General features: G+C 65.1%; 1 protein-coding gene across 6 annotated transcripts; it reads left to right on the top strand.

Annotated features, from left to right (window-relative positions):
- The first annotated feature begins 8,662 nt into the window (after positions 1–8,662).
- ARFGAP1 (ADP ribosylation factor GTPase activating protein 1) lies at positions 8,663–20,892 on the top strand. Of its 6 annotated transcripts, XM_041733224.1 has the most exons (14): positions 8,663–8,798; positions 12,195–12,258; positions 12,477–12,586; positions 12,826–12,997; positions 13,405–13,505; positions 14,313–14,399; positions 14,831–14,927; positions 15,398–15,454; positions 16,601–16,633; positions 17,481–17,510; positions 18,329–18,385; positions 18,868–18,927; positions 19,516–19,589; positions 20,234–20,892. In XM_041733224.1, the coding sequence occupies exons 2-14, from the start codon at positions 12,199–12,201 to the stop codon at positions 20,574–20,576; spliced, it is 1,281 nt and encodes a 426-aa protein (XP_041589158.1). In that variant the 5' UTR covers positions 8,663–8,798; positions 12,195–12,198; the 3' UTR covers positions 20,577–20,892. The 6 variants fall into 6 exon arrangements, with proteins under 6 accessions (XP_041589158.1, XP_041589159.1, XP_041589160.1 ...); XM_041733225.1 differs by lacking the exon at positions 17,481–17,510; XM_041733226.1 differs by lacking the exon at positions 18,868–18,927 and having other exon boundaries at positions 19,522–19,589.
- Positions 20,893–22,968: the final 2,076 nt, after the last annotated feature.

Below are 22,968 nucleotides of genomic sequence, written 5' to 3'. Positions count from 1 at the left end.
GACACCATTGAGGTCCCACCCGGCTAACCCTAGACAGTCTCCTGTCAGGGTTCCTAATTCAATCATATCTACAAAGATCTTTTTTGCTGAAAAGGTCACACCGCAGGTTGCAGGCATTAGGGACACGTTTTGGGGATCACTATTCAGCTGCTCCACTTGGAGAGGCGGGATGGAGGGTCTGGGACCCCTGCCCCTCCCGGCCAGCAGAGCCTGGCCCTCCCCGCACCAGAACGACAGGGAAAGCCCCCACCCCTGGGTGCCTGCGTGGGGTCAGCTCACCCCGGGCCGGAGGAAGCTCTCCACTGTCAAAACATCTCATGTCCCCACTCACCCAGAGCCGTGGAGATTGCCACACACACGAATGTTTTCGGATGAAATTGGGAGAAATTTCTATCAACCAACACTGGGAGAAACAGAGGCGGATCCCCAGAACCGCTTGCAGCAGGCAGCGTGGCCGGTGCAGCTCAGCAGATGGTTGAGTCTTGATACAAATACAAATGCCGTCACCAGCATTTGTACCAACCCCTGGGCTGGTTCACACCCGGGGTGGCTGAGCGTGACCCGTCAGACGCTGACCCGGGACTGCGGGTCCCGAGCTGACCGCGAGGCCCCTGAAGCCAGCAGGTGCTGGTCTGTGCACTGAGCCTGCGCCCCGGGCTCCTTGGCCTTCCTGCCCCCCCGGCCCCCGAGCTTCAGGCGGGTTCTGCGGCTGGCCCGGCTCCCCTGCCCTCCCCTTCAGGGGTCTCTGCCCAAGAGCTGGGGGTGCACGGACAGAAGCACATCGCAACTCCTGGGCGTCGCTCCGGGCGCTTGCGGGCAGCATCACAGAGGTGTGCCCACACAGAGGGGCGTCTCGCCAGTGGCTGTTAATTTGGGAAGCGCCCTTGCACATGCTCCCCCCCCACCTCAGCTCACCTCCTCCTCCACCCCCCCACACACACACCCCCGCCCCCGTGCGCTGACCTGACTGGGGGCTCTTGCCGTGGAAACCCCTGCTTCCCCTCCCGCCCCGGCGGCCCAGGCCAACCCCTGGCACCAGGCGTGGTAGGGACTTTGCCCCGGTCCTGGCTGAGCCTTCTGCTGTCCCACCTGTGTTCCCTGAACCTCAGGCCGGCCCATCCCGTGTCCCTGACAGTTTTATTGGCAGACCGGAGCTGCAGGACCTCCGATTCTGGCGCTTTGCAGTCCCCTGGGTCCTGGTGCAGCCTCTCCCCGGCCTGGCCAGAGCCTCCCTGCCTGCCAGCTCTCAGCCTCTGGGAAGAGGGGACCATAAACTCCCAACAAACTTGGAGAGGGTGTTTGCTGACACGCACGATGGCCCCGGGAGAGGCTAGGGCTCCTGTTGCTCCTCCCTTGGCCCCCCGGGCAGGTGTGGGTTCCAGGCCACCCAACCCCAGTCTGGAGCTCAGATCCCCGAACTGTGTGCCATCGTCACAGTGTCACAGGCCACTGGTGGTGCAGCTGGGCTGGCATAGGCTCATACTGACCAACTTACTCATGAGTTGGGGACCCAGTGTCCCACCATCTGCTCCGTCTACCGTGCTCTCCGGGAACCCCGGAGGTGATGCTTCTGTTTCACAAGAGGAAGAGGAGTCTCAGGGAGGCGAGCCGCCACCCACGGCCACTCGGATGGGAGCACTGGAAGCAAGCTGCTGTCTCTGCCTGTTTGGAGCGGGGGCTGCTGCCACAGGCCTCACATGCCCTGACCTGGACGCAGGGCTGCTGCAGCCCAGGCCTGCAGCTCCCAGGCCCTCCTGGCCAGGAGAGCCCAGAGGATGCGCCGGCCAGTCCCCCCAGGGCCTCATCATTACTCTCAGCCATTGAGCAACCAAAGAGGAAAAGCAAGGCGGGGGCAGGGGGCTGGGGTTTCTTTCTTAAGCACGTGGCTCATTAAACAAACAGGAAAAACACAAGGAGAGGGAAAGCAGGTCTGCAGGCCTGTCTGTCCTCCCCTGAGGTCAGCGGCCTTCCGCCTCTGCACGGGCCTTCTCCCCTATCCCTCTGTCTCCGTTTGTCTCTGTCTCTCTGTCTGTCTCTCGCAGAGCAGGCTCTGGCGTGGGGTCATGGTTCCCCAAATAGCACATAGGTGTCACACAAGCCAGTGTCGGGGGCTGCAGGGAGGACAGGAATGACCCCCGGCACCCCTCGCTGTGCAGCACGGAGTGCCCCGCAGCTGCCATGCTCTTCCCACCTTAGTTCTATTTGCTCAAGGAAGAAACCCCCGTGCCCCCGGGAGAAGCCCCTGCTTCTGTCTCCCCCAGTGCGGGGTGATGAGTGGCGAGAGGCCCAGGGAGGCCCCTCCGTGCCCTGAGGAGCTGCAGCGGGGCTCCCTCCTGCCCCCTCCCTCATCCTCCGCCATCTCTGTTAATTCTACAAGGTCCACGGAGGGAGGGCCGGATGGTGCCCCGTTTCACAGATGGGAAAACTGAGTGAAATGGCAGAGGTGGGATTTGACTCCAGGCCGGTGTGGCTCCAGCAGGAGCTCAGTACGTGCCTCCTCACCGCTGCACCTAGGAGCTGGGAGGAGCGGCACAGGGCGCCCGGGAGGAGGATCTGCCCCTCGCAGGCTCCCTCTGTGACGGCTGGCGCAGCCCTGGGGGCAGCACCCAGGGCCCCCGGTCTTCAGTGCACTGCATTTAGTGCTGCTGATCGGCACCTCACTGGTCCTGTTGCCTGGGGGTCAGCGCGGGTCAGTTAGCGGCTCTGTCTCCTGGAGGTCCCCCAGCGCGCACGTCCTCTCCCTTCCAGCCTCCCTGGGTGCCCCAAACTGGACTCGCCCACATCTGGACCCACACCCCCTCCCCCAACCCGGCCAAGCTCCCGCCTCTCCTGAGATGCAGCTGTCCCCCTGCCCCGGCCTCTTCCATCGAGCAGCAGCCTGGCCTTGAGAAAACAGAAGACAGAAGACAGGCAGAGCCCCGCCCATCCGTCACCAGCATTTGTACCACGCTGGCTGTCACCTCCTGGCGTCGTGCTGCACCCTGCCACACAGAAGGGGGCCACAACACCCTGCCTCAGCCTCAGCCCCGGGGAAAGCTGGCCCGGGCCCCAGAGGGCACTGAAGCGGGCTGCATGTTGGTGCGGGGTCATGGACTCGTCGCCCTCCAGCCTTGCCCTCTGGCTCCCCAGCTCCTCCGACTTCTGCTTGGGTGTCCTTCGGGTCCCAGGGAACGCACCTCCCCCCGGGCTCCCAGGGCCAGAGCGTGGCGCTCAGATGCCACAGTTGGCACAGAGCATCCTTTGGGCCCGTGCTTAGCTTTGCGGTGGACACGTGACGCGAGCTAGTCCAATCAGAGGCAAGGCCAGCATCCCGGGGACGCTGGTACAAAGCTGGGTGTGAACCAGGGAGCTTGCAGCCTTAGCAGCTGCACCCTGGGGCCTTAGGATAAAGAAGGAACCGCAGGGCAGACACGGTTCCGACAGGACGGTTGAGCCGTCGGACCGAGCCTTGCCCAAAAGCCAGTTCCCGGCTGATTGGGCTTTTCAGCGCATGAATCAATAGCTTGGCTTTGTTGTTAAGCTATTTGGAGTTGGATTTTCCGTGTCTGTCAACTCGCATCTAGAAATACTCCTACGATAAGCATGGGAGGAGCTAAGGCAGGTGTGGGGTCCTCACTCTCCACCGGGGTCTGAGCCATCAGGCCTGCAACCTGAGGAGCGGGCCCAGTCTCCACACATTCTTAGCCGTGACTCCTGAGCCAGCGTGGACAGGTGTCACTCGGCTCAGCTGCGGGGGCTGGGGGGGGAGTGCGAGTGGGATGGTAGCTCCGGGTTTTCAGGAACAGCATCTGCACAGCCTCTCAGATTAGCACAGCCGCGTGTTCTGTCTCCTGCCTCGGGCCTAGGCTCATCCTTCACATCATGGCAATGCCAGGGAGTCAGACGGGGTGGGCCAGCCCGGGACTGGGCGGACCCCAACCAGTGTCCAGGTCTTCTCTCCAGGCAGGACGAAGCTGTTTCAGGGAGGTCCTGGTGGTGGACAACAAACCTCGAGGTCCTCAGCAGGGGACGCTCACGGTCGTCGGCCCGGCCACCAGTACGGAATGAGGACCAACGCAGCAGTGTCCACGCGTACGTGCTTATAGCAGGACAGGGCCAGCGCCTGGGGAACACGGCAGGGAGGGGGCCCAGGACACAGGCATGCTCACGGCAGGGCACTTGGTACGGAGATTCTGGGAGTGACGGATAATCGGAATGTACCCAGTGCTTCCACTTCCAGGGATCGATGCCATAACGACACGTACACAAACAGGGAGGTCGCTGCACACAGATGTCCAGTAAACCATGAAGATGAAGCAAAATAATCACAAAGCAATAACGGCGACGAGAACCCCAGTGCACAATTTCACTCGAGAAATTATACACGGACGCGCAGCTAGGAGGAATGAGGTCCCGCTGTAAAGGCAGAGGACACGAAGTGCCACGGAGCCAGGTCTGAATGTAGGTCTTTTTGGGAAAACCAGGCTGGGTCGTTTCACCCCAAACTTGCGGCCGTGGCCAGCTCTGGAGGGCCTACCCTGGGACCCAGGAGGCCTCGCATGGCACCCCGGGGCAGCGGGACGGGTCCTTCCAGCCCTGCGAGGCCACTGCCCGGCCACACGGCAAATGGGCTCCCAGCCTCGGCCCGTTCCCACCCACCGTGGCTTGAACCTGTTGTGATCTTGGCGGCAAAGTGGGACCCAGCGGCTGGGCCTTAGGAGTTCGCCCCCAGCCACCGGGGCTGGCCTTCCCAGACCACAAGGCAGCCGGGCAGGGCAGGGAGGAGGCCCCAGAGGAATGAGAGCGGAGCACGGGGAGCAAGGCCTGAGTCCCAGGACGCAGGGGCAGGGCAGCCACCAGGGCAGCGCCCAAGTTCCTGGGAGGGCAGGAATGCCAAGTCCACACCGAGAGTCCAGGGTGACACTGAGGGCTCCAGGGACATCTGAGGCTCCTGGCCCTCCCCAAGCCGGCTGAGCCTTGAGGCTGGTAGTGGGCTTCCCAGAAGGCGCGCGGCCTGAGGGCTGGCACAGGAGTGCACAGGATGGCGTGAGCGCGCATCGGGGAGCGCGTGGGGTTCAGCGGGAGCGCACGAGGCCCCATACCACCTCCGGGGACGGCACGAGGGAACCGCCGGCGCCCGCGCTGGCTTTGGGCCGCACAGACCCCGGGTCTGGGCCAAGCACGCGCCATGGAGAAGCGCTGGGAAGGCGGAGGCAGCCTTTACTCTCCCCATGCCCTGGAGCCCCGGGCACCGCTGCTGGGGTGCGCCCGCGTGTGGGGGCTGCACCCTTGCTCCTCAGGGGACGTTCCAATGAGGCCGCCTCCTGGGGCCTCTGGGGTCGGAGCTGCCGGGACCACATCCCGGAGCTGCTGCCACGGCGGGCGCGTGGGTCGGGACCGTCTCAGCCTCTGCGCTGTGCAAAGGCGGCACAGCAGGACCTGCCTCTGAAGGAAGCTGGTCATGGCTCTACCCGGGGACACACCAGACCCGCACCTGCTGCCGCTTTGCACACAGGACACTAAGTTGGACGAGCCTGAGCCCAGGGAGCCTTCAGGCACAGACCCATACACGCGATACCCATGCACACATGTGCACACTCACATGCACACACGGACACCAAAAGCACACATATGCACAAGTGTACACGTCTGTGTGCACACGCACCTCACACGCTTGAAGGCACACGCCCTACACGCACAAGCACACACAGCAACACACACATCACAGGCACATAAGTGCACGATGCGAAAATGTGCAAACCCACACACGCTCACAGACATGTGCACTTACACATGTGCACACCCACGGCCCTCACTAGCCGGGTGGAGCTCCAGCTGTTTCCTCAGCCTCTGCCACCGCTGCCGGCAGCTGGCCGGACCCCCTGGACCCAGCTGACCCCGCCCTGGGGCCCAGACAAGGCCGCTGAGACTGGTGCTGGGTGTCCTGACCTGAACACATGCCCGCTTGCCCACGTGGCTGCCCAGCTCCACGCGCCTGCTTCTCCCCTGAGGGCTGTAACAGAGGCTGGGTCCTTGGCCCTTTAAACCGCCCTTTGGACCGCGGGCAAATCTGAGCAATGGGTTCATACCAGAGCACGCGCGGTGGTTGTGCAGCTTAACAGGCTCTGCCTTTCGAGCCCGGGGCCTGATGTCCACAGAGTGTGGGGAAGTGTGGGCTCCTGGCCTGAAAGGGAACTAACTGCAGGCTTCTCGTCAGCACTGGGGAAACGGAGGCTGGGGCCAAGTAGCGGGATGACGCGGCTCCCGCTGCGCTCCACGGCGACCTGCACTCCTGCCCCTGCTCACCCTGAGCTCCGGGCGCCCACGGGCCTGCAGCTCGCTCCCGGGAGTTCCCATGTCCTATCACACCCAGGGCTTCCCTGCCCCGGAGGAAACCACAGACAGGATCCTATTACTGTAACTGAAAATTAACGGACTGCCCGCGGCGGTTCTAAAAGAAAAGCAAATTGTCTGAATAGTTTAGGTGGAGTAATAAAGGGCCGCCTGGGGGCCCAGCGGTGTGCGTCTGTCGGCCTTCAGCCCAGGGCGTGACCCTGGGTCCTGGGATCTAGTCCTGCATCCGGCTCCCCGGAGGGAGCCTGCTTCTCCCTCTGCCTGTCTCATGAATAAATAAAATATAAATTTTTTAAAGATGGAGTAATAGAATGTTTCCAATTTGTAGCTACGCGTTCTGCAGCACTCACCGCTTCACCACCCAGATTCCGCTCTGCTCCTGTCGTCCGTCCGGACACTGCAAGAGCCTTGAGGTGGAGGAAGGAGCTGCCGTGTGTTGCCCTGTCCTTGGAAGGCCCCCCCTCTGGTCTTGGCTCCAGGACGTGTCCCTTGCTCTGGGGATGAACCTCGCCCCAGACCTCCCGGAGCCTAGGGCAGTGGGTGATGTGATCGACTTTCATGCTTTGTGATCAGGAAACAACATTCAGCCTCCACTGGTTGGTCTGGCTGGTGCCCAGTGCTGGTCCCAGTTGTGCCGTTGCCAGGACAGCCTCCTCTCCCCTCCCCTCCCCTCCTCTCCTCTCCTCCAGCATCCGCTCAGCCTTCAGAGCCCACCTCCTCCAGGAGGCCCACTGTAAATGCAGCACACGGCTCTCACTGTCTGAACCTCGGGAGGCAACACTGCTGACCCCAGGCTCTTGTGCTGAAATCCAGTCTCGTATTGCCACTGTGTAGACACTGGTGTGCCTGTCATTCCCGTGAGTGCTCCTGGCTCCTTCCTGAGGGTTTCCTCTGGCGGCAGGAGGGTGCTGATGCTCAAGCCGGCACAGGCAGGCGGGGAGTGCTGGGAGGATGAGCACTGGGGCAGCTGTCACCCAACAACCAAGGGAGATGCTGCGACCCTACTGTGGGCCCACAGAGGCTGCGGTGGAGCAACTGTCTTACTGTGGGTGGAAAAATAAATGGTACACACACACACACACACACACACCCCACACCCGGAAGACTGGCAACTTTGTGTAAAGTTCAAAGGACACCCACCCATCTCCCAGCAATTTTCCTTCTAGGGGACTACACGAGAAGAATCGAAAATATGCCCTCAAAAAAGCTGGTAGGCGAATTTCAGAGCATCTTTATTCGTAACATGGAAAACTTAAAAGTGACTCCAGTGTCCAGCAGGTGAATGGACAAACGAGGGGACTGCACTCGGCGGAATACTGTTCAGCGATGCAAAGGAGCGGCGGCCACTGCAACACGGATGAGTCCCCGAACGCCGGCTGAGTGGACGACAGGGTAGGTGGCCCTTCTGTGCCAGGCCTGGGACGGACCCCGCAGCCAGGGGGTCTTGGTTAAGCCAGCGGAGCGAGCCACTGGGAGGACACACTGTTTATTTACAGATGCCTACACTAGCCGAGCTAAGAGGTGAGGGCCTAACGCCTGCGGTGGCTGCTGCGACCCAGCGGTCCCTCATGGTGACCTGCTGGCGGTGGCCGCCCGGGGCGTGCATCCGTCAGGTCATGGCCCTGGACATGTCACAGACTGTACTTACACCTTAATAAAAACGTTACACGTGGGATCCCTGGGTGGCGCAGCCTTTGGCGCCTGCCTTTGGCCCAGGGCGCGATCCTGGAGACCCGGGATCGAGTCCCCGGCCGGGCTCCCGGTGCATGGAGCCTGCTTCTCCCTCTGCCTGTGTCTCTGCCTCTCTCTCTCTCTCTCTGTGACTATCATAAATAAAGATTAAAAAATCTGAAAAAACGTTACACGTGATCCTTCCAAAATCCACAAAAAAGCACCGAGTGCAAAGCAAACCGAAAATCATTTGCGGGTCCCCTCGTCCCGGGACCAGCTCTTCTAACCGGCACCGCCGCTCGGGGCCTCGCGGCCCGGGCCCCGCCCCCGCCCCCACGGCGGCCCCAAGGGCGGGGGTCTCGGCGGGTCCGGGCACGGCCCGGGACTCGGTCCCTCCCAGGCGGGTCCCCCCTGCCTGCGGCCGTCCTGCTCCCGCGCACCTCCCGCTGCGCTTCCGTGTCCGCCGCTGTGGGCGGGCCTCCCGCGGCCCCCGCCGGGCCCTGAGCCCCGCCCCGAGCCCCGCTCCAGCCCCGCGGTCCGCGACGCCGCCCCCGCGTTCCCATGGCGACGGGGGCGGGGCCGCGCTGCCGCTCGGGGACGGAGGCGGAAGTCCCGCCCCGCCCCGCCCCGCCCCCGGCTTCCCGTGATGCCCCGCGAGGCGCAACGTAGCCGGAAGCGGGTGGCGGCGGGGCGGGCGGCGGGCGCGCGTCCCCGGAGCAGCCTGCGGAGCGCCCGACCGCGGACCCGACGGACCCGGCGGACCCCGGCGCGCGGGATCGAGCCCGGACCCCCCGGTAGGCGCGCGGCCCTTCGCCCCCGCCCGGGAGCGCCCCCGCAGCCCGCCCGGCCCCGCTCGCGCACGGACGGCCCCGGGGCCGGAGCGCAGGCTCCTCCGCCCGGCGGGTGCGGGGAGGCGGCCCGGGGACCCGCGCTGCTCGCCCCGCGCGCGGACGACCCCGGGCGGGAGGGGCCGGGCGGTCCTCCCCGGGCCCCGTGGGGTGCGCGCCCCGCCGGAGGCTGCAGCGACAGCGGAGGGCCGGCCCCACGCTCCTGCGCGCCGTGCCCGGGCCGCGGGGCCTCCGCCTCGGTGCTCGGTGCTCGGTGCTCGGTGCTCGGACAGCGGCTGTGCTGAGTGCTTCGGGCGGTCTCTGGGAGGAGCCCCGGGACCCGGCGGTGCCCCCGGTCATCCTGGGACCCAGCCCGCTGGTCATCCCAGGGACCGAGCGGTGCCCCCGGTCATCCCAGGACACGGGGGTGCCCCCCCCCCCCCGCATCCTGGGACCCAGCCCACCAGTCATCCTGGGGACCCAGCGGTGCCTCCGGTCATCCTGGGACCCAGCGGTGCCCCCGGTCATCCTGGGACTCGGCGGTGCCCCCTGGTCATCCTGGGACTCGGCTGTGCCCCCCGGTCATCCTGGGACTCGGCGGTGCCCCCTGGTCATCCTGGGACTCGGCGGTGCCCCCTGGTCATCCTGGGACTCGGCGGTGCCCCCTGGTCATCCTGGGACTCGGCGGTGCCCCCTGGTCATCCTGGGACTCGGCGGTGCCCCCTGGTCATCCTGGGACTCGGCGGTGCCCCCTGGTCATCCTGGGACTCGGCGGTGCCCCCTGGTCATCCTGGGACTCGGCGGTGCCCCCTGGTCATCCTGGGACTCGGCGGTGCCCCCTGGTCATCCTGGGACCCAGCCCATCAGTCATCCTGGGGACCCAGCGGTGCCCCCAGTCATTCTGGGACCCAGCGGTGCCCCTGGTCATCCTGGGACTCGGTGGTGCCCCCTGGTCATCCTGGGACTCGGTGGTGCCCCCTGGTCATCCTGGGACCCAGCCCACTAGTCATCCTGGGGACCCAGCGGTGCCCCCGGTCATCTTGGGACTCGGCGGTGCCCCCTGGTCATCCTGGGACCCAGCCCACCAGACATCCCTGGGGACCCAGCGGTGCCCGTTGGTCATCCCAGGGACCAAGCAGTGCCCCCAAGTCATCCTGGGACCCAGCCCACTGGTCATCCCCGTCATCCTGGGACCCAGCGGTGCTCCCCGGTCATCCCTTTGAATCTCGGATGCAGACAGAGTCCCAACCCCAGGACCAGGTTCTGCAGCTGCTTACAGGGCGGACGGGAGGAAGTGACCTCACTTGGTCAGCGTTCCCTGAAGTTACAGCCACTTGCAGGGAGCCACCTTTTACCACCTTGGTTTCAGGCACTAAAGAATCCTTGGATGGTTTTTCGAGATAAACCGTGTTTGCGGTTTTGAACATTAGGACGCATTTCACATATCCAAGTTAGTGTTTCAGGGAGTTGAAGGTCACGCCCATCAAAACTGGTCACTCTCATTCATTTTCAATCCAGGTCATTTCCTGTTCATAGGTCACCTGCCGCTAGTTCTGCAGACTTTGGCTCTGCCTCATTTTATTTTACACAATTAGAAATTCAGGGCACATTCAACCCAGTTCTGGCTCTCGTTTGCTTGGTGCCCCTTCGACCAGGATGTGAACGTCTGAGGAAAGGCACGGTTCTCTGGACAGACCAGGGGCTGGGCATGGAGACCCGATGGGGCAGGTCCGCGTGCCAGCCCCGCGCAGCAGCCCGCAGAGGGCTCTCCGGTGGTCGCCATGAGACGGACGTGTGCAGAGGGCTTTGTGCATTCAGACCCGGCAGGATGGCCCCAAGTGTGGGTGTACCTGGGGACGCCCCCGTGCAGCTCGTGTGCGGCGGCGACGAAAGTCGTTCACTTAAAGGAGGCCGGCCAGGCACCGTACTCGGGAGTGTGCCCTCGGCGTCGGTAGGCGGTCTGCGTAGCACGGAAAACCGCGGAGTGCAGAGGAGTCGGAGCTGCGCCTCGGGTCTCGGTGTCAGTTATGGGAAGATAACCGCGTCTGTCGTCTTCAGCTGGCTTCCGGGTGGGGGTGGGCGCTGACGACCACGGGAGTCCCGACCGTCTAGGTTTAGAAAGCGTGGCTGTGCAGAGTCAGGCCTGCCACCCATGACTTGTTCCCACGGACTGAGATGACGGGTGAGGGACGGCGCAGGATCTCCTGGCTTGTTGAGGCTGCGTGTCCGTGGAAAGCTCCAGCTCCGCTGTCAGCGGGGAGGCTGGCTGTGCAGCCGGGCAGCAGAGCGGCTGCGTGAAACGTCCAGCAGCCGCGTGGGTGTCGGATCCGTGCCACTTCCAGGGTGCTGGTGGGGTCCCCGGCGGGTGCGTGCTGCCGTGAATTAGGGCAACAGCTCACAGGCGCCTTCAGAAGTGAGAGAAGGGCGAGCTTCAGAGAGGCCCCCGCACAGTTGTGCATTGGTGGTGGGAGAGGTGGCCTGAGGCGCAGGGCCAGGTGGTGCGTGCAGGACCGTGGGGTCGCTCTGCGTCCAGCACCCTGCCTGCTCCCGTGCGCGTTCTCCAGCTTGAATCTACGTCGGTTTTCCTGGTCATGAGTTCAGTGCGCTGTGGCTTGAACTTGGGTTTTGCCGGAGCTGGGAGATTTATAAAGAGAAATGGTTTTTGTCTTCAGCCTGAGTTACGTGGCTCTTGTGCCCCAGCGTGTCCTTGTGAGGCATGGTAGCAGGTGTGCCCTGCTGTGGTCATGCTGTCGGTCACTCCACCCTCCACGGGGGCCCCATGGAGGACCCACCTGTACACCCTCCCGCAGGCCAACCTCTGCACACCTCCTGGTCACGGGGAGCACTTCGGCCTCACGCCACAGGCTGGGGAGGGGAAGGAAGGTACCGCGTGCAGAGAACCTGGGGTTCCCTGTCCTCGAAGGTTGCTGGCCCGAGTCTGATACGTTGGCAACTCGGGTGGGCGCCCGGTTTAGCAGCCAGTCTGTATGTTATGTGGAGGTCGGCCCTTGCTGTGGGCTGCATCACAAGGTGGAGGGACATTTTGTAAATTCTGTAGTGTTGGCGGTTCACGACGGTTAGGCAAAGCGGACACCGATAATTACGTTATTCTCGGTAATTACATTGTGTTTGGCCTGGAAACATCCAGACTGCTCTGGGTTTTTCTTCAGCGTGTAAAGGACAGAATCGTCCCATGAGTAGTTCCCTGATGCTGCCTGTAGTAAGCAGTGACATTACCCCATAGCTTCCAGCAGCTTAGTGGGATTTCTCTGAAGCTGTGTGTTGTCGTGTTTTTGCACCAATGGGTTTTCTTGTAAAGTAACCTACTTGTAAGTTTTAAAATTTTGTTTTTCTTCCCTGCAGCATCATGGCCAGCCCAAGAACCAGGAAAGTCCTGAAAGAAGTCAGGGTGCAAGATGAAAACAACGTAAGCGTCTCCGCTTTGCTTTGATGCTTTGAGGTTTAGCAAACCTCCCAGAAGTTGCTTGTAGCCTCAGAGCTCTCCCTGCTGCTGTTAGGCTTGGGCCAGCCTCTCCTCTGCTCCTTCTTGGGGCCACCTGTTGGGTCTCTGGGGCAACTTGTTCCCCAAGTTCTCTGGGTCCTGCCCCAAATGCCTGGGTGAGTTGCATGTGGCTCTTCCTGCAGGTGTGTTTTGAGTGTGGTGCATTCAACCCTCAGTGGGTGAGTGTGACCTACGGCATCTGGATCTGCCTGGAGTGCTCGGGGAAGCACCGCGGGCTTGGCGTGCACCTCAGGTCAGTGCCCTGCCCCTCGTGCCTTTTGGGCTCCGCAGGGATCCTGAGCTGCGGTCAGGGCCTGCTGTGGGGTGCAGGGTGACGGGGTAACACGTGCTGCTCTGCCAGCTCTGCCCTCGGAGGTGTCACGGCCAGGGGCTTCTGTCACGGGAAGCTCATGTGTCGGGTTCATGACCTGGCTGGGGTGGGGGCTGCTGGACACCTAGTGCTGATAAGTAGGTTGGCGCTCTGGTTTCTAGCTTCGTGCGCTCGGTGACCATGGACAAGTGGAAGGACGTGGAGCTTGAGAAGATGAAAGCTGGAGGGAATGCGAAATTCCGGGAGTTCCTGGAGTCTCAGGAGGACTATGACCCCTGCTGGTCCCTGCAGGACAAGTACAACAGCAAGGCCGCGGCCCTCTTCAGGGACAAGGTAGGGACCGGCCAGCCAGTGGTGCTGAGGCTCTGCCCATTGGCAGCTTGGGTGGCTCTGGGAGCTGGCGTCCTCCTGTGGGCTCTGACACGCCTGCGGGGGCCGCGCACAGTCTTCTGGGACTGCCGTGCACAGACAGGACGTGTGGGCTGCCTTGTCCCACCCCGGGGGAGGCAGGCGGCATGTAGTTAGCCGGGGAGAGGATGGGCCTTTCTCCCTGCCCTCGGGGGGAGCATCGTGTGCCGGCCCCTCTGTACCGAGTCCCCATCCCCGTGTTGACATGTGATAGAGACCCCGGCCCGTGCCCGCTGAGCCTGGAAGGACAGCGAGCAGGATGGGCTAGAGTGGGTGACATCGCTGACCAGTCCTGACGGTCCCGGCTTTCAAATCCCTGTGTCCCCTGGCAGGTAGCCACCCTGGCTGAGGGCAGAGAATGGTGTCTGGAGTCCTCGCCTGCCCAGAACTGGACCCCACCCCAGCCCAAGACACTGCCGTCCGCTGCTCACCGGTAGCTACTTCTCTGGCCTCTCCGGGTCCCGGCTGTTCTGGGCCCAGCCCCGATCTTAGCCATAGCTTGGGGCCCCCGTGCAGTTGTGGGAACGGCTCCCGTTGTGAGCTACTCCCAGGAGTCAGTGGGAAAACAGCTTCATAGGTTGTCTTAGCGATAGGTGTTTTCAGTAAAAGCGCCCCATAAGCTGTGTCTAGGGCCAAGGGGGCAGCTCCGCACTTCTCCATAGCCCGTTGGGACAGTGCTTTCAGATTCGAACCCATGACCGTAAGTTTCTGTAGGAAACGTCCCTGCTGGGTGGTGGTTCCATCCTTTGTCCTCCCGAGCACTACCCAGCCTCCGGAGCGCAGGCGTGGTGTGGACAGGTCGATCCCCATGGCAGACGTCCTGCGTCCTCTCAAGTGTCAGGCTGGTGATCTGCAGTGACCGGTCAGGGAAGGCTCCGTGTTTGCACCATGGGCGCCCAGGGACCCCCACCCCACGCCCGCACCGTGCATCTTGTGGGAGCTCGGTGGGCCGCTGCTGACATGCCTGCTTCAGCACCCGGCTCTCCGGCCTCTGTGCTGCCCCCCGCCAGCGTGGGCAGGCCTGGAGCAGCGGTCAGGGGCCCGTGGGGTCCTCTCTGGGCCGGAGTGTGTCCGCTTGCTGTTGTCCGCCACGGCCAGTGAGCCGCCTTTCAGAGGTGGAGGCCAGCTGGCCTTAGGTGCTCCGTGCTGTGGGACGTGACAGCATGTCCTGGAGCGCCGCACGGTCCCTGCGCGTGCCTGTCCTCCGTTGACCTCAGTGCCCTTTGATCCTCCCTCTCAGAGCTTCTGGCCACCTGCAGAACTCGACCTCGTCCTCAGACAAGGCTTTTGAAGACTGGCTTAACGACGACCTTGGCTCCTATCAGGGGTGAGGCGTGGGCAGCAGGGGGCTTGGTGGCTCGGGGACTCTGGGTCCCTCGGGGCTGGGGTCCTGCGTGCAGGCCGTGCGCCGCTGACTGTGGCATCCCAGGGCTAGCCCGGGTCTGAAGAGTGTGAGTGGAGGGAAAACCTCAGTTGAGGGAAAAAGAATGCTTTTCCTTCTTGGAAGCCAGCTGACCTGTGGACGCGTGTTTGTCCCCGGGGCTGTCCGAGGAAGTCATTTGACGCTTCTTGCACTAGCGGGCTGCCGGGTCGCGCCGGGCTCCCTGCCCAAATGCAGCAGGAGGGTCTTCTCCGGGGAGCAGAGGAGAGCCTGCCCTGTGTGCCCGCCTCGCTGCGGACCCCATCCTTCCCGGGTCTGGGCGCCTCCTGCCTCGAGCCCCTTGGGCAGCAGGGTGCTGCCTTTCGTGTTCCTGTCAGGGCCCAGGAGAACCGCTATGTGGGGTTCGGGAACACGGTGCCACCCCCGAAGAGGGAAGAGGACTTTCTCAGCAGCGCCGTGTCGTCCCTGTGCTCGGTGAGGACAGTCCCCTGCCCTGCACCCCGCGCCCCGCAGCCCCACCATCCCCGCACGCCTCCCCTCCCTCAGTGAGGTTGTCTGTGCGACCGGCTCGCCGCCTTCCTTCTGGTCCCAGCGGGTGTAGCTGCTGTTAGGGGAAGCGTTTCCAGTCCGCAGGCGCATCATCCAAATCGGGGCACCTGCCGGGCCCTGCTCTCCCGCGAGCGCACTGGGCACATGGATCCCAGCGCTCTGCCCACCAGCCTGGCACAGGGGGGCCGGGGTGGGGTGCGCGGTGCTGCGGCAGGAATGCCCGCTCCTCCCGGGAAGCGGGGCTGCGGCCGTGCACAGGGCCTCCCGGAGGTGGCCTCCCTGCGGAGCTGGGTGCAGAGTCCATCGGCTCTGTGCTGGGCCGTGGGTGGCATGGCCGACAGCCTGCTGGGCCGCCGCCGTGGAACCTCGACGTGGCCCCTCTTGCTTCCTTGCAGGGCTGGAGCAGTTTTACCACTGGAGCGAGCAAGTTTGCTTCGGCCGCTAAGGAGGGTGTGAGTACCCGCCCCAGCGCTCCGCCCGCCAGCCCCTCACAGGCGGTGCTGTCTGGGGTCTGGAGGGCACTCCACGAGGAGTGGGGGGCGTTCCCGGCCCCCAGACATGCTCTCGGGTCCTCGAGGTCACGGCCAGTCTCAGGGCCCGCTGTTGGCTGCTTTAGCAGCAGGCACCCGCCCGCCCATCAGGGTGAGCTGTGTGCAGAGGCCGGCCGGCTCTGGAAGGGGTGCCGTGCCAAGGCACCGCCCCCTGTGAGCCCTGCGGGCAGAGGGGTCCCGCCAGCCCTGCCTGCTCCTCCGCCCAAGCATGGGAGGGTTGGGGACTTTGTCAGGACACGCAGGTGGACAGTGGTCTTGGGCTTAGAAAGGAACAGGCTAGAAACCTTTTGGGGCCATCACCCTGGGGGTACTGGGGGGTCTGGCAGGTGTGGCCTTGGTAAGGAAGGTGCCCTGGAGAACGGAGAGCCCAGGGCAGGGTCGAGGGGCTGCCTGGCACGCAGAACCGGGACAGGAATGTTCCGAGGGCCAGGAGACCGTGGGCCAGATGGTGCCTGCCGTCGCGTGACCCGCAGGAGCCACAGGGCTGGTCCTGGGCTGGGACGAAGGCCCCACGGACACTGCTTGTGCTGCCCGTGGGTGCATGTGCCCTGCATCCTCCCCTGTCCGGCCCGGGAGGAGCCTCGAGGAGCAGCAGGCCCTGTGGCACCGCAGCTTTGGCTCGTGGCCTCTGGAGGGCTACAGCCCGGAGGTCCAGGTGCCTTCCAGCTGGAACGCCTGGCCGGGCCTTTTCCTTCTTTGTCGTGAACGCGGTTGGGGGTGGGGGTGCTGTGCTGCGGGGAGCTATGGGACGGGGCCGCACTGGGCGCCAAGTAGGTGCACGGCCTGGGCCTCAGGAACACCCATAGATGCCGGGGCTGGGGGGTGCCGCCCCTGCCATGGGCCTGCTCCCCCCGGCCTGTGTGCTGCGGGCTTGCCCCTCCCGACGGCCTCCCTCCCTCGGGGCCTGGCCTAGCGGGCAGCTTTGCTGGGCGCCCGGGGGTGTGGCTGACGGGACAGGCCTGGACAGGGCGTTTGTCGAGGGTGGGAAGCGCAACCTGGGGCCGGGCGTCAGGACAGGCGAGCTGGAAACCCTGTGTCTCTTTCCAGGCCACCAAATTCGGATCTCAAGCGAGTCAGAAGGTAACAAAGGAAGCTTCTGCGTTTTGTGTTGCTAAAATTTCTAGTGTGCCGTCTGGTTGGCGTCTGGACGCTGCCCGGGCTGCCGTCGTTGGGCCCTGTGCTTGGAGAGGGGACGTTTCTGCAGCTCAGGCCTGTGCTCACAGACTTGTGCCCCGGCGCCTGCGGGTTTAGCAGGTGGGGTGGGAGGCTGCGTCTTTCAGGGCCTGCGGGGCAAGGCCAGGGTCCCCTGTCCATCCTTGCCTGGGCACCTGGCCGGCCAGACCGCTCCTGTGTGGTTCCTGCCCGCGGCGGGAGGGAAGCCTGGTAGGGCCGAGGGCCGTGGGCCGTGGGGCAGCCCCTCCTTGGGGCGGTGGGTCTGGGTTCTGCGGAAATACCTCGGTTCCCCGTTAGTTTCTCACTGTGAGTGGTGGTTTGGGGTGATTGGTGTTTGTCTTTTTTTTTCCAATCTTGGTTGGTGGCCCTGCAGTCCCCAGGTGATGCCAGGGCGCTGGACTGCCTGTCCCCCGGTGTGGGGGTTAGGACTCGGGCCGGAGGCAGCAGCCCTGCAGGCTGTCCCAGGAGGGAGGGCAGTCGCTCTCCGTGCGTGGTGCGCCCCCGTTTGGGGTTCCTGACTTGCTCACGTGGTTCTGGAAGTTGTACCTCAGAGTAGAAAGCAGCGAGGGTCGGTGGCAGTAGGTGGGCACCGAGGGCACTCTTGAGGACGCCCGCTGGGGTGACGCCACCAGAACGTGAGGCTGATTAAGGTGTCTGGAGGTGCTTCCTTGTTGCTCGTGCGCACTCTGCCTCTCACTCTCTCCCTCTCCCCCCCCCCCCCGCCCCAACCCGCTCCCTTGCTATCTGGGTAAAGTTTTGGGGCACCAAGCAGCAGCCCGAGCTGGTAAGGCGCCACGTCCGTTCTCGTGCATGCCTCCCCCGTTCTCTGTGCTGCCCACGTGCTTTGCCCTGAGCGTTCCTGGACCGTGGCCTGTGTGTGTCCTCGCTTACGTGTGCTCACCCTCGGAGCTTCTCACCAACCTGCTGGGGCCGGGGCCGGGGGCACTGCTCCTGTTGGGGTGCCGGGAGCTGCTTGGCAGGATTTTCATTTCATGACCTCATCACTTCCTGCTAAGTACGCAGAGGGGGTGTCATCGCAGCAGTGAGGTGCTGACGCTGTGTGCTTGCCCTGTGCCTCGAGGCTGCTGCTGCTTGGTGCTCTCCCTCTTAGCTGCCCCATCGTCCTGCTGCCACCCCACCCACCTTGGCTCATCCTCTGGCTCTGTCCCCTTCCTTCTGGGTCAGGTGGCCGCTGGAGGGCAGGTGGGCTTCAACCTCATCCAGTGACCAGAGGTGCACCTGCCTGCACTCCAGCTGAGGGGTAGCATGTGACCTGCTGCAGCACGTGGGCCATCCTGGGGATGGGACTGCGTGGCTCTGATGGGAAGACCCACAGGTGGCCGCTGGGTGGGACGGACTCCCGAGGCCTTGCTGCCACTCTGGGCCTCTTCCCTCCAGAGCGCGGAGGCCTGGGGCAGTGGTCTCTGGCTGCCCCACCGCAACGGCGCCTGCGGGCCACTTCCACGTGGCTGCCTCGGGTGCCGCGGCTGCCATGACAGTGGGGTGGGGGCATCCTGGGTGCTGGGCTCGTGGCCACTGTGCCGACCGGTGTCCTGGGTGACACGCTGCCTGAGCTCACCTGACTTCCCTCTCATCAAACAGGCTTCGGAGCTGGGCCACAGCCTGAACGAGAACGTTCTCAAACCTGCGCAGGAGAAGGTAACGCCCCTGATGCCCGGTGTCCCTTGTCTGCCCCCCGCCCCCTGAGGCCCTCATTCCAAGGGAGCAGCGGGTGCTGGGGGGCTTTGTCCAGCAGTCCCAACTCCGTCCATTGGGCCCCCATCCCTGGGCTCTGTGAGGCCCAGCCTTGTGCTCCGTTCCTCAGGGTGGGCTGGGTGGGCAGTGCGGAGGTGGCTGACGGCCAGGGAGCCCCCCCAGCAGGCTGGGGCCCGGGGGGTGGTGCCGACCTGTCCGCAGGACATTGTGGCTGACCCAGAGGCCCCCCGGGAGGACGCCGCGTTACAGCAGCCTGGGCACGGTCGGCGGCCCTGGCCCCTTCACCCGTGGGGAGGGGGCTGCCCGGGGGAGACGTTGCACGCAGCTGCCGCCACGGCTCTTTCCGGCGTGCACTGTCCTTGGTCAGAGACGGCGACGATGTGTTCTGTGCCCCTGGGCTGATGGCAGTGTTTTAACCCACGCAGGTGAAAGAGGGAAAGATTTTTGATGATGTGTCCAGTGGGGTCTCTCAGTTGGCGTCCAAGGTAGGGCAGACCCTGGCGCTTGGGCGCAGCTGGAAGCCAGTCTCCACATTCCGGGGCGCCCGGGCCGAGAGCAGGAGGGCCCTCTGCGCCCCGCACGCTCCCGCAGCCTGGGTGCCCGCCAGGTGCCCGCTGGGCAGTGAGGCGGCTCAGCAGAGCGCTCCGGTGCCGCTGCCCGAGGAATGTGGACACAGCTTGGTGGGGGCCCTGTCAGGTCTGCTAACTGTTGCTTCTTTTCCTTCTGCCTTCGTTGTGCCGCCGCTGCCCTGCCCCGGTGAGTGCCATCTGATGGGCCGGGGCCTCGCCGTCTTCTAGACGGGTTGGGGTGCGCGTGGCCCCCCCTCCCCAGCCTGCTGCAGGGGCTTTGCTTGCATGCTGTTTCCTCGAGCTGAGCACTAGGGCCTCCTGCCACCACCACCGTGTGCACACCGGGCGTCCCCTGCACCGTTCCTGTCGGGAGGAGCGTACGAAGGCCTCGGGCCTGAGCCCAGCCATGCTGCTTGGGTCTCTAAGCTTTGCCGGGACCTTGAGCGGGACCGTGTGTGCGTTGTGAGGACCCACCCTGAGCAGCCACCTCCCGTCCCCTTCCAGGTCCAGGGGGTCGGCAGTAGGGGATGGCGAGACGTCACCACCTTTTTTTCTGGGAGAGCGGAGGACACGGACAGGTATGCTGGTCCCCCATCCCCGCCCTTGTGCCCTGGGTTCCTTCCTACAAGGTCTCTGAGAGGCATTCTGCATCCCCGCTGGCCGACAGGCCTGTCACCCCCAGGGGCGGCTCCCAGAACCCTAGAGATACTGACCTTGTGGCTACGGCTGCCGCTCGGGCCTGGAGACGAGAGGGGCCAGCACTGATCCCACTGTCTCCCATCTTGGGCTGGTGGGGCCGGCAGGGGCCCCGCAGCAACCCCGTCCCCGCCCTCACTGTCCACACCTGTGTGCTGGAACCCCAATCTGGCTAGGGCTCCCCTACTCCAGCTGCAGGGTGTAGGGGGTGGGAGCTGGCCGTGGTGGGGGCCACTGCTGAGCGGGGCCCATCAGGCTCAACAGCGTGCTCAGGGCTGCGCTGTTCCGTTAGTCGCCGCGGAAAACCAGTCTTGTACCTTTTCCTTCACAACACGCTCCTTTTGGGGTGGGACTTTTGGAGCCGGGCCTGACTGGCAGGAGGCCCACCCAGATGCTTCCGGCGGGCTCCGTGCACACAGCGTCTCCCAGGCCCTGTGCTCCTGTGGGCATCGTGGCCTGGGGGTGGGACCCCGAGGGACGGCCTGATGGCTCGGGCTGTCGTTCAGCGTCCTCCTGTCTCCCCCAGGCCCCTGGAGGGCCAGAGCTACCAGAACAGTGGTGGGGACCACCTCCAGAACCGCACCATGGACCAGAGCTTCTGGGAGAGCTTCGGGAGCACGGACCCTGCCAAGGGCCACAGGTCCCCGAGCAGCGACAGCTGGACGTGCGCGGACGCCTCGGCCGAGAAGAGGAGCTCGGACAGCTGGGATGTGTGGGGCTCGGGCTCCGCGTCCAACAATAAGAACAGCGACCACAGCGACCTCGGGGAGGCATGGGGGGGCGGCGGGGAGGGCAGAGCCAAGACCGCCAAGAAGGCTGCGCCGCCGGCCGTGCCGGTTGACGAGGGCTGGGACAACCAGGACTGGTAGGCGCGCCGCGCCCCGGTGCCAGCAGCGGCCCGTGTGTGCACTCTGCCCTCATGCCTCCTTGTGTGACCCCAGAAACCAGCCGTGGCGCCAAGACAGCACCTCGGGTGGGTGCGGGGGTGGTGCTGCTGGCTTGGGTGGGCGCCCGCCCTGCAAGGCCACGTGCTGCCCACGGTCCGGGTCCCGGCTCTCCCGTGGCTCCCGGGCAGCCCGCAGAAATCTGGCCGGGGCGACGCGGAGGGCAGGGGCTGCCCCCGCGGGAGGCGGGCCGCACCATCGTTCCCGTACGTCCTCTAATAAACCCTCCCGAGTGGCCGCAGCACAGCCCGTGCAGTGTCCTGTGTGAGGCACGTGTCCTGAGGCGGGTCCAGGCTTGTTCCAGGCCGGCCTTGGCCTTCCCGCGTGAGGGACGTGCGCAGGGTCCTCCCGCTTCCCTGCCTGTGCCGCTGTCCTGCGCTGTCCCCTACCCCTGGGCCCTTGTCTGTGGTTGCACCAAGCCGTGCTCCTCGGAGCCGAGGCAGCGCCCCCAGGGTGCCCCAGACGGCTGCGGGACCAGGACGTGAAAGTGAGGCATTGGGGGGGAGCACCCGGCCTGGGGGCCCCTGGCGGCAGGGGGGGCTCCTCAGCCCACGCGGTGTCCGGGGAAGGGCTGCGTTTCTGTCGGGTGGGTTGTGGCCGCCATGTCCCTGCCGGCTCCGCGCTGTGCCGTGGCGGTGTCCCAGCTGTGCCCCTGGCTCGGCTCGCGGTGTCGCGTGGGTCTCCTTGTCCACCGGAGCCTACCTGGCACCGAGCCCCATCTCCGGGTCGCCGTCCACTGCTGACGAGGGGCCTTTCTCCCATCTGACAACTGACCGAGGCTGTGGTGGGTCCTCTGTGCACCCCTTCTCTGGCCCCCACGTTGCTGTCGGCCCTGCCGTGACTGCGGCTGTGGCCCCGGGTCCTCCTGTGTGATTTGCGTGGGATGTGCGCACTCCAGGCCCTGGACGCTGCTGGCCCTTCACGTCCTGGGACGGGCCCTCCCAGCGTGGGCACCGCCAGCCAGGCTGCAGCAGCAGGGTCGGGTGTGGGGGCGTCTGGGCCGCAGTCGCAGAGGGGCCGCCCCGGGACAGTCCCCTAGCCCACGGCTCTCTCCTGAGGACGCACCGTGTGGAGCACCCGTGTGTGCAGCAGCGGCGTGAGGGCCTCAGTCACTGACCCAGTCGCCTGCTGCCCCCAAGGCCAGGAGCTCGGGGTTCGGGGAAGCCCAGGGGCGATGGTCAGCCTGCCAGCCCGCGACCGGGCATCCCGGGGTGATGATCCTCAGAGGAGCACAAGGTGTGCCCGGGCCGCCCTCCGGGGGGAGCTTATCCCTTGGCCGGCAGTTCTAGAGGCTTCGGGGGTACCAGGCCCATCTCCTGTAATTGCTCGTCCTGAGGCCACGTTACCAGGACACGTTACGTAGGGACTGAGCTGCCCTTTGTTTTGGGAGCCCCCGCAATGCCAGTGTAATTAGGACGGTGTTGGGTGTTTCGACATGTTGCGGGGGGGGGGAAGTGCTCACGTGGTGGCCCAAGACGCCCCCACCCCACGGGTAGGAGACAGGTGTCCTGTGTTGGTAGATGCTGCCTGGGGTGGGGCCCAGGCGGTGCAGGGGCCTGAGCATGTCCCCGTCCCACCTCCCTGGTCGTCCCCACACAGGCCCCTGGCACAGAGCGACCGTGAGCTGGGCGGTATGCGGGGTCACAGGTGATGAGCTCCTGCTCTGTGCAGGACCCCAGGGTGGGCACGTGGCTGAGGGGTGGGCAGGCTCCAGCCAAGGACGCGTGGAGGGTGGCGCCTCGGGGTGCGTGCGAGTGCATACGTGTGCCCTGAGCGCCCACAGCCACGGATGGACACGGTGCGTCCAGTGCAGGATCGTGGCTGCTGGGCCCAGCGCCCTCTGCTGGTCTCCCCTCGGGTGCTGGTCCCAGGACTGGCGCCTGGGCTCTGCGTCCACCAGCGTTGTCGTGTCCTGGGGTCCAGCCATGGGTCCCCAGGCTCGGGCAGCTCCTGGGCTACGGCGGGTCAGGGAGCTCCACCTGGCCCGGGGCCTGGGGTCCTCCCTCGCCACAGGAGCGCTGCTGTCCGGGCCGGAAGTGGGGCTCACAAAGCGGGATGGGGGCGGGGGGAGCCAGAGGGGCACTCGGCACCAGGGACAAAGCCCCCTCGGTGTCGTAGCCCAGGCCTGTGCGCCCACCCCCAGCTCTGTTCCCCACGCTCGGACTGTGGGCTGGCAGGGGTGAGGCCCTGGAGCTGGCTCCTCCCGGGGGCCTGGAGTCTGGGGAGGGGATGAGCCCACATGGGAGGAAGCCCCCTGCCCAGCAGCCTGCGCCCCCCACCTTTGCCCACCGAGTGCTCGCGGCCCGGTGAGCCCTGC

The sequence above is a fragment of the Vulpes lagopus genome, chromosome 18 (assembly GCF_018345385.1).
Source record: "Vulpes lagopus strain Blue_001 chromosome 18, ASM1834538v1, whole genome shotgun sequence".
NCBI classification, from domain to species: Eukaryota; Metazoa; Chordata; class Mammalia; order Carnivora; family Canidae; genus Vulpes; species Vulpes lagopus.
Note: the sequence above shows the minus strand (reverse complement) of the source record. Positions and strands in the feature narration are given on the sequence as shown.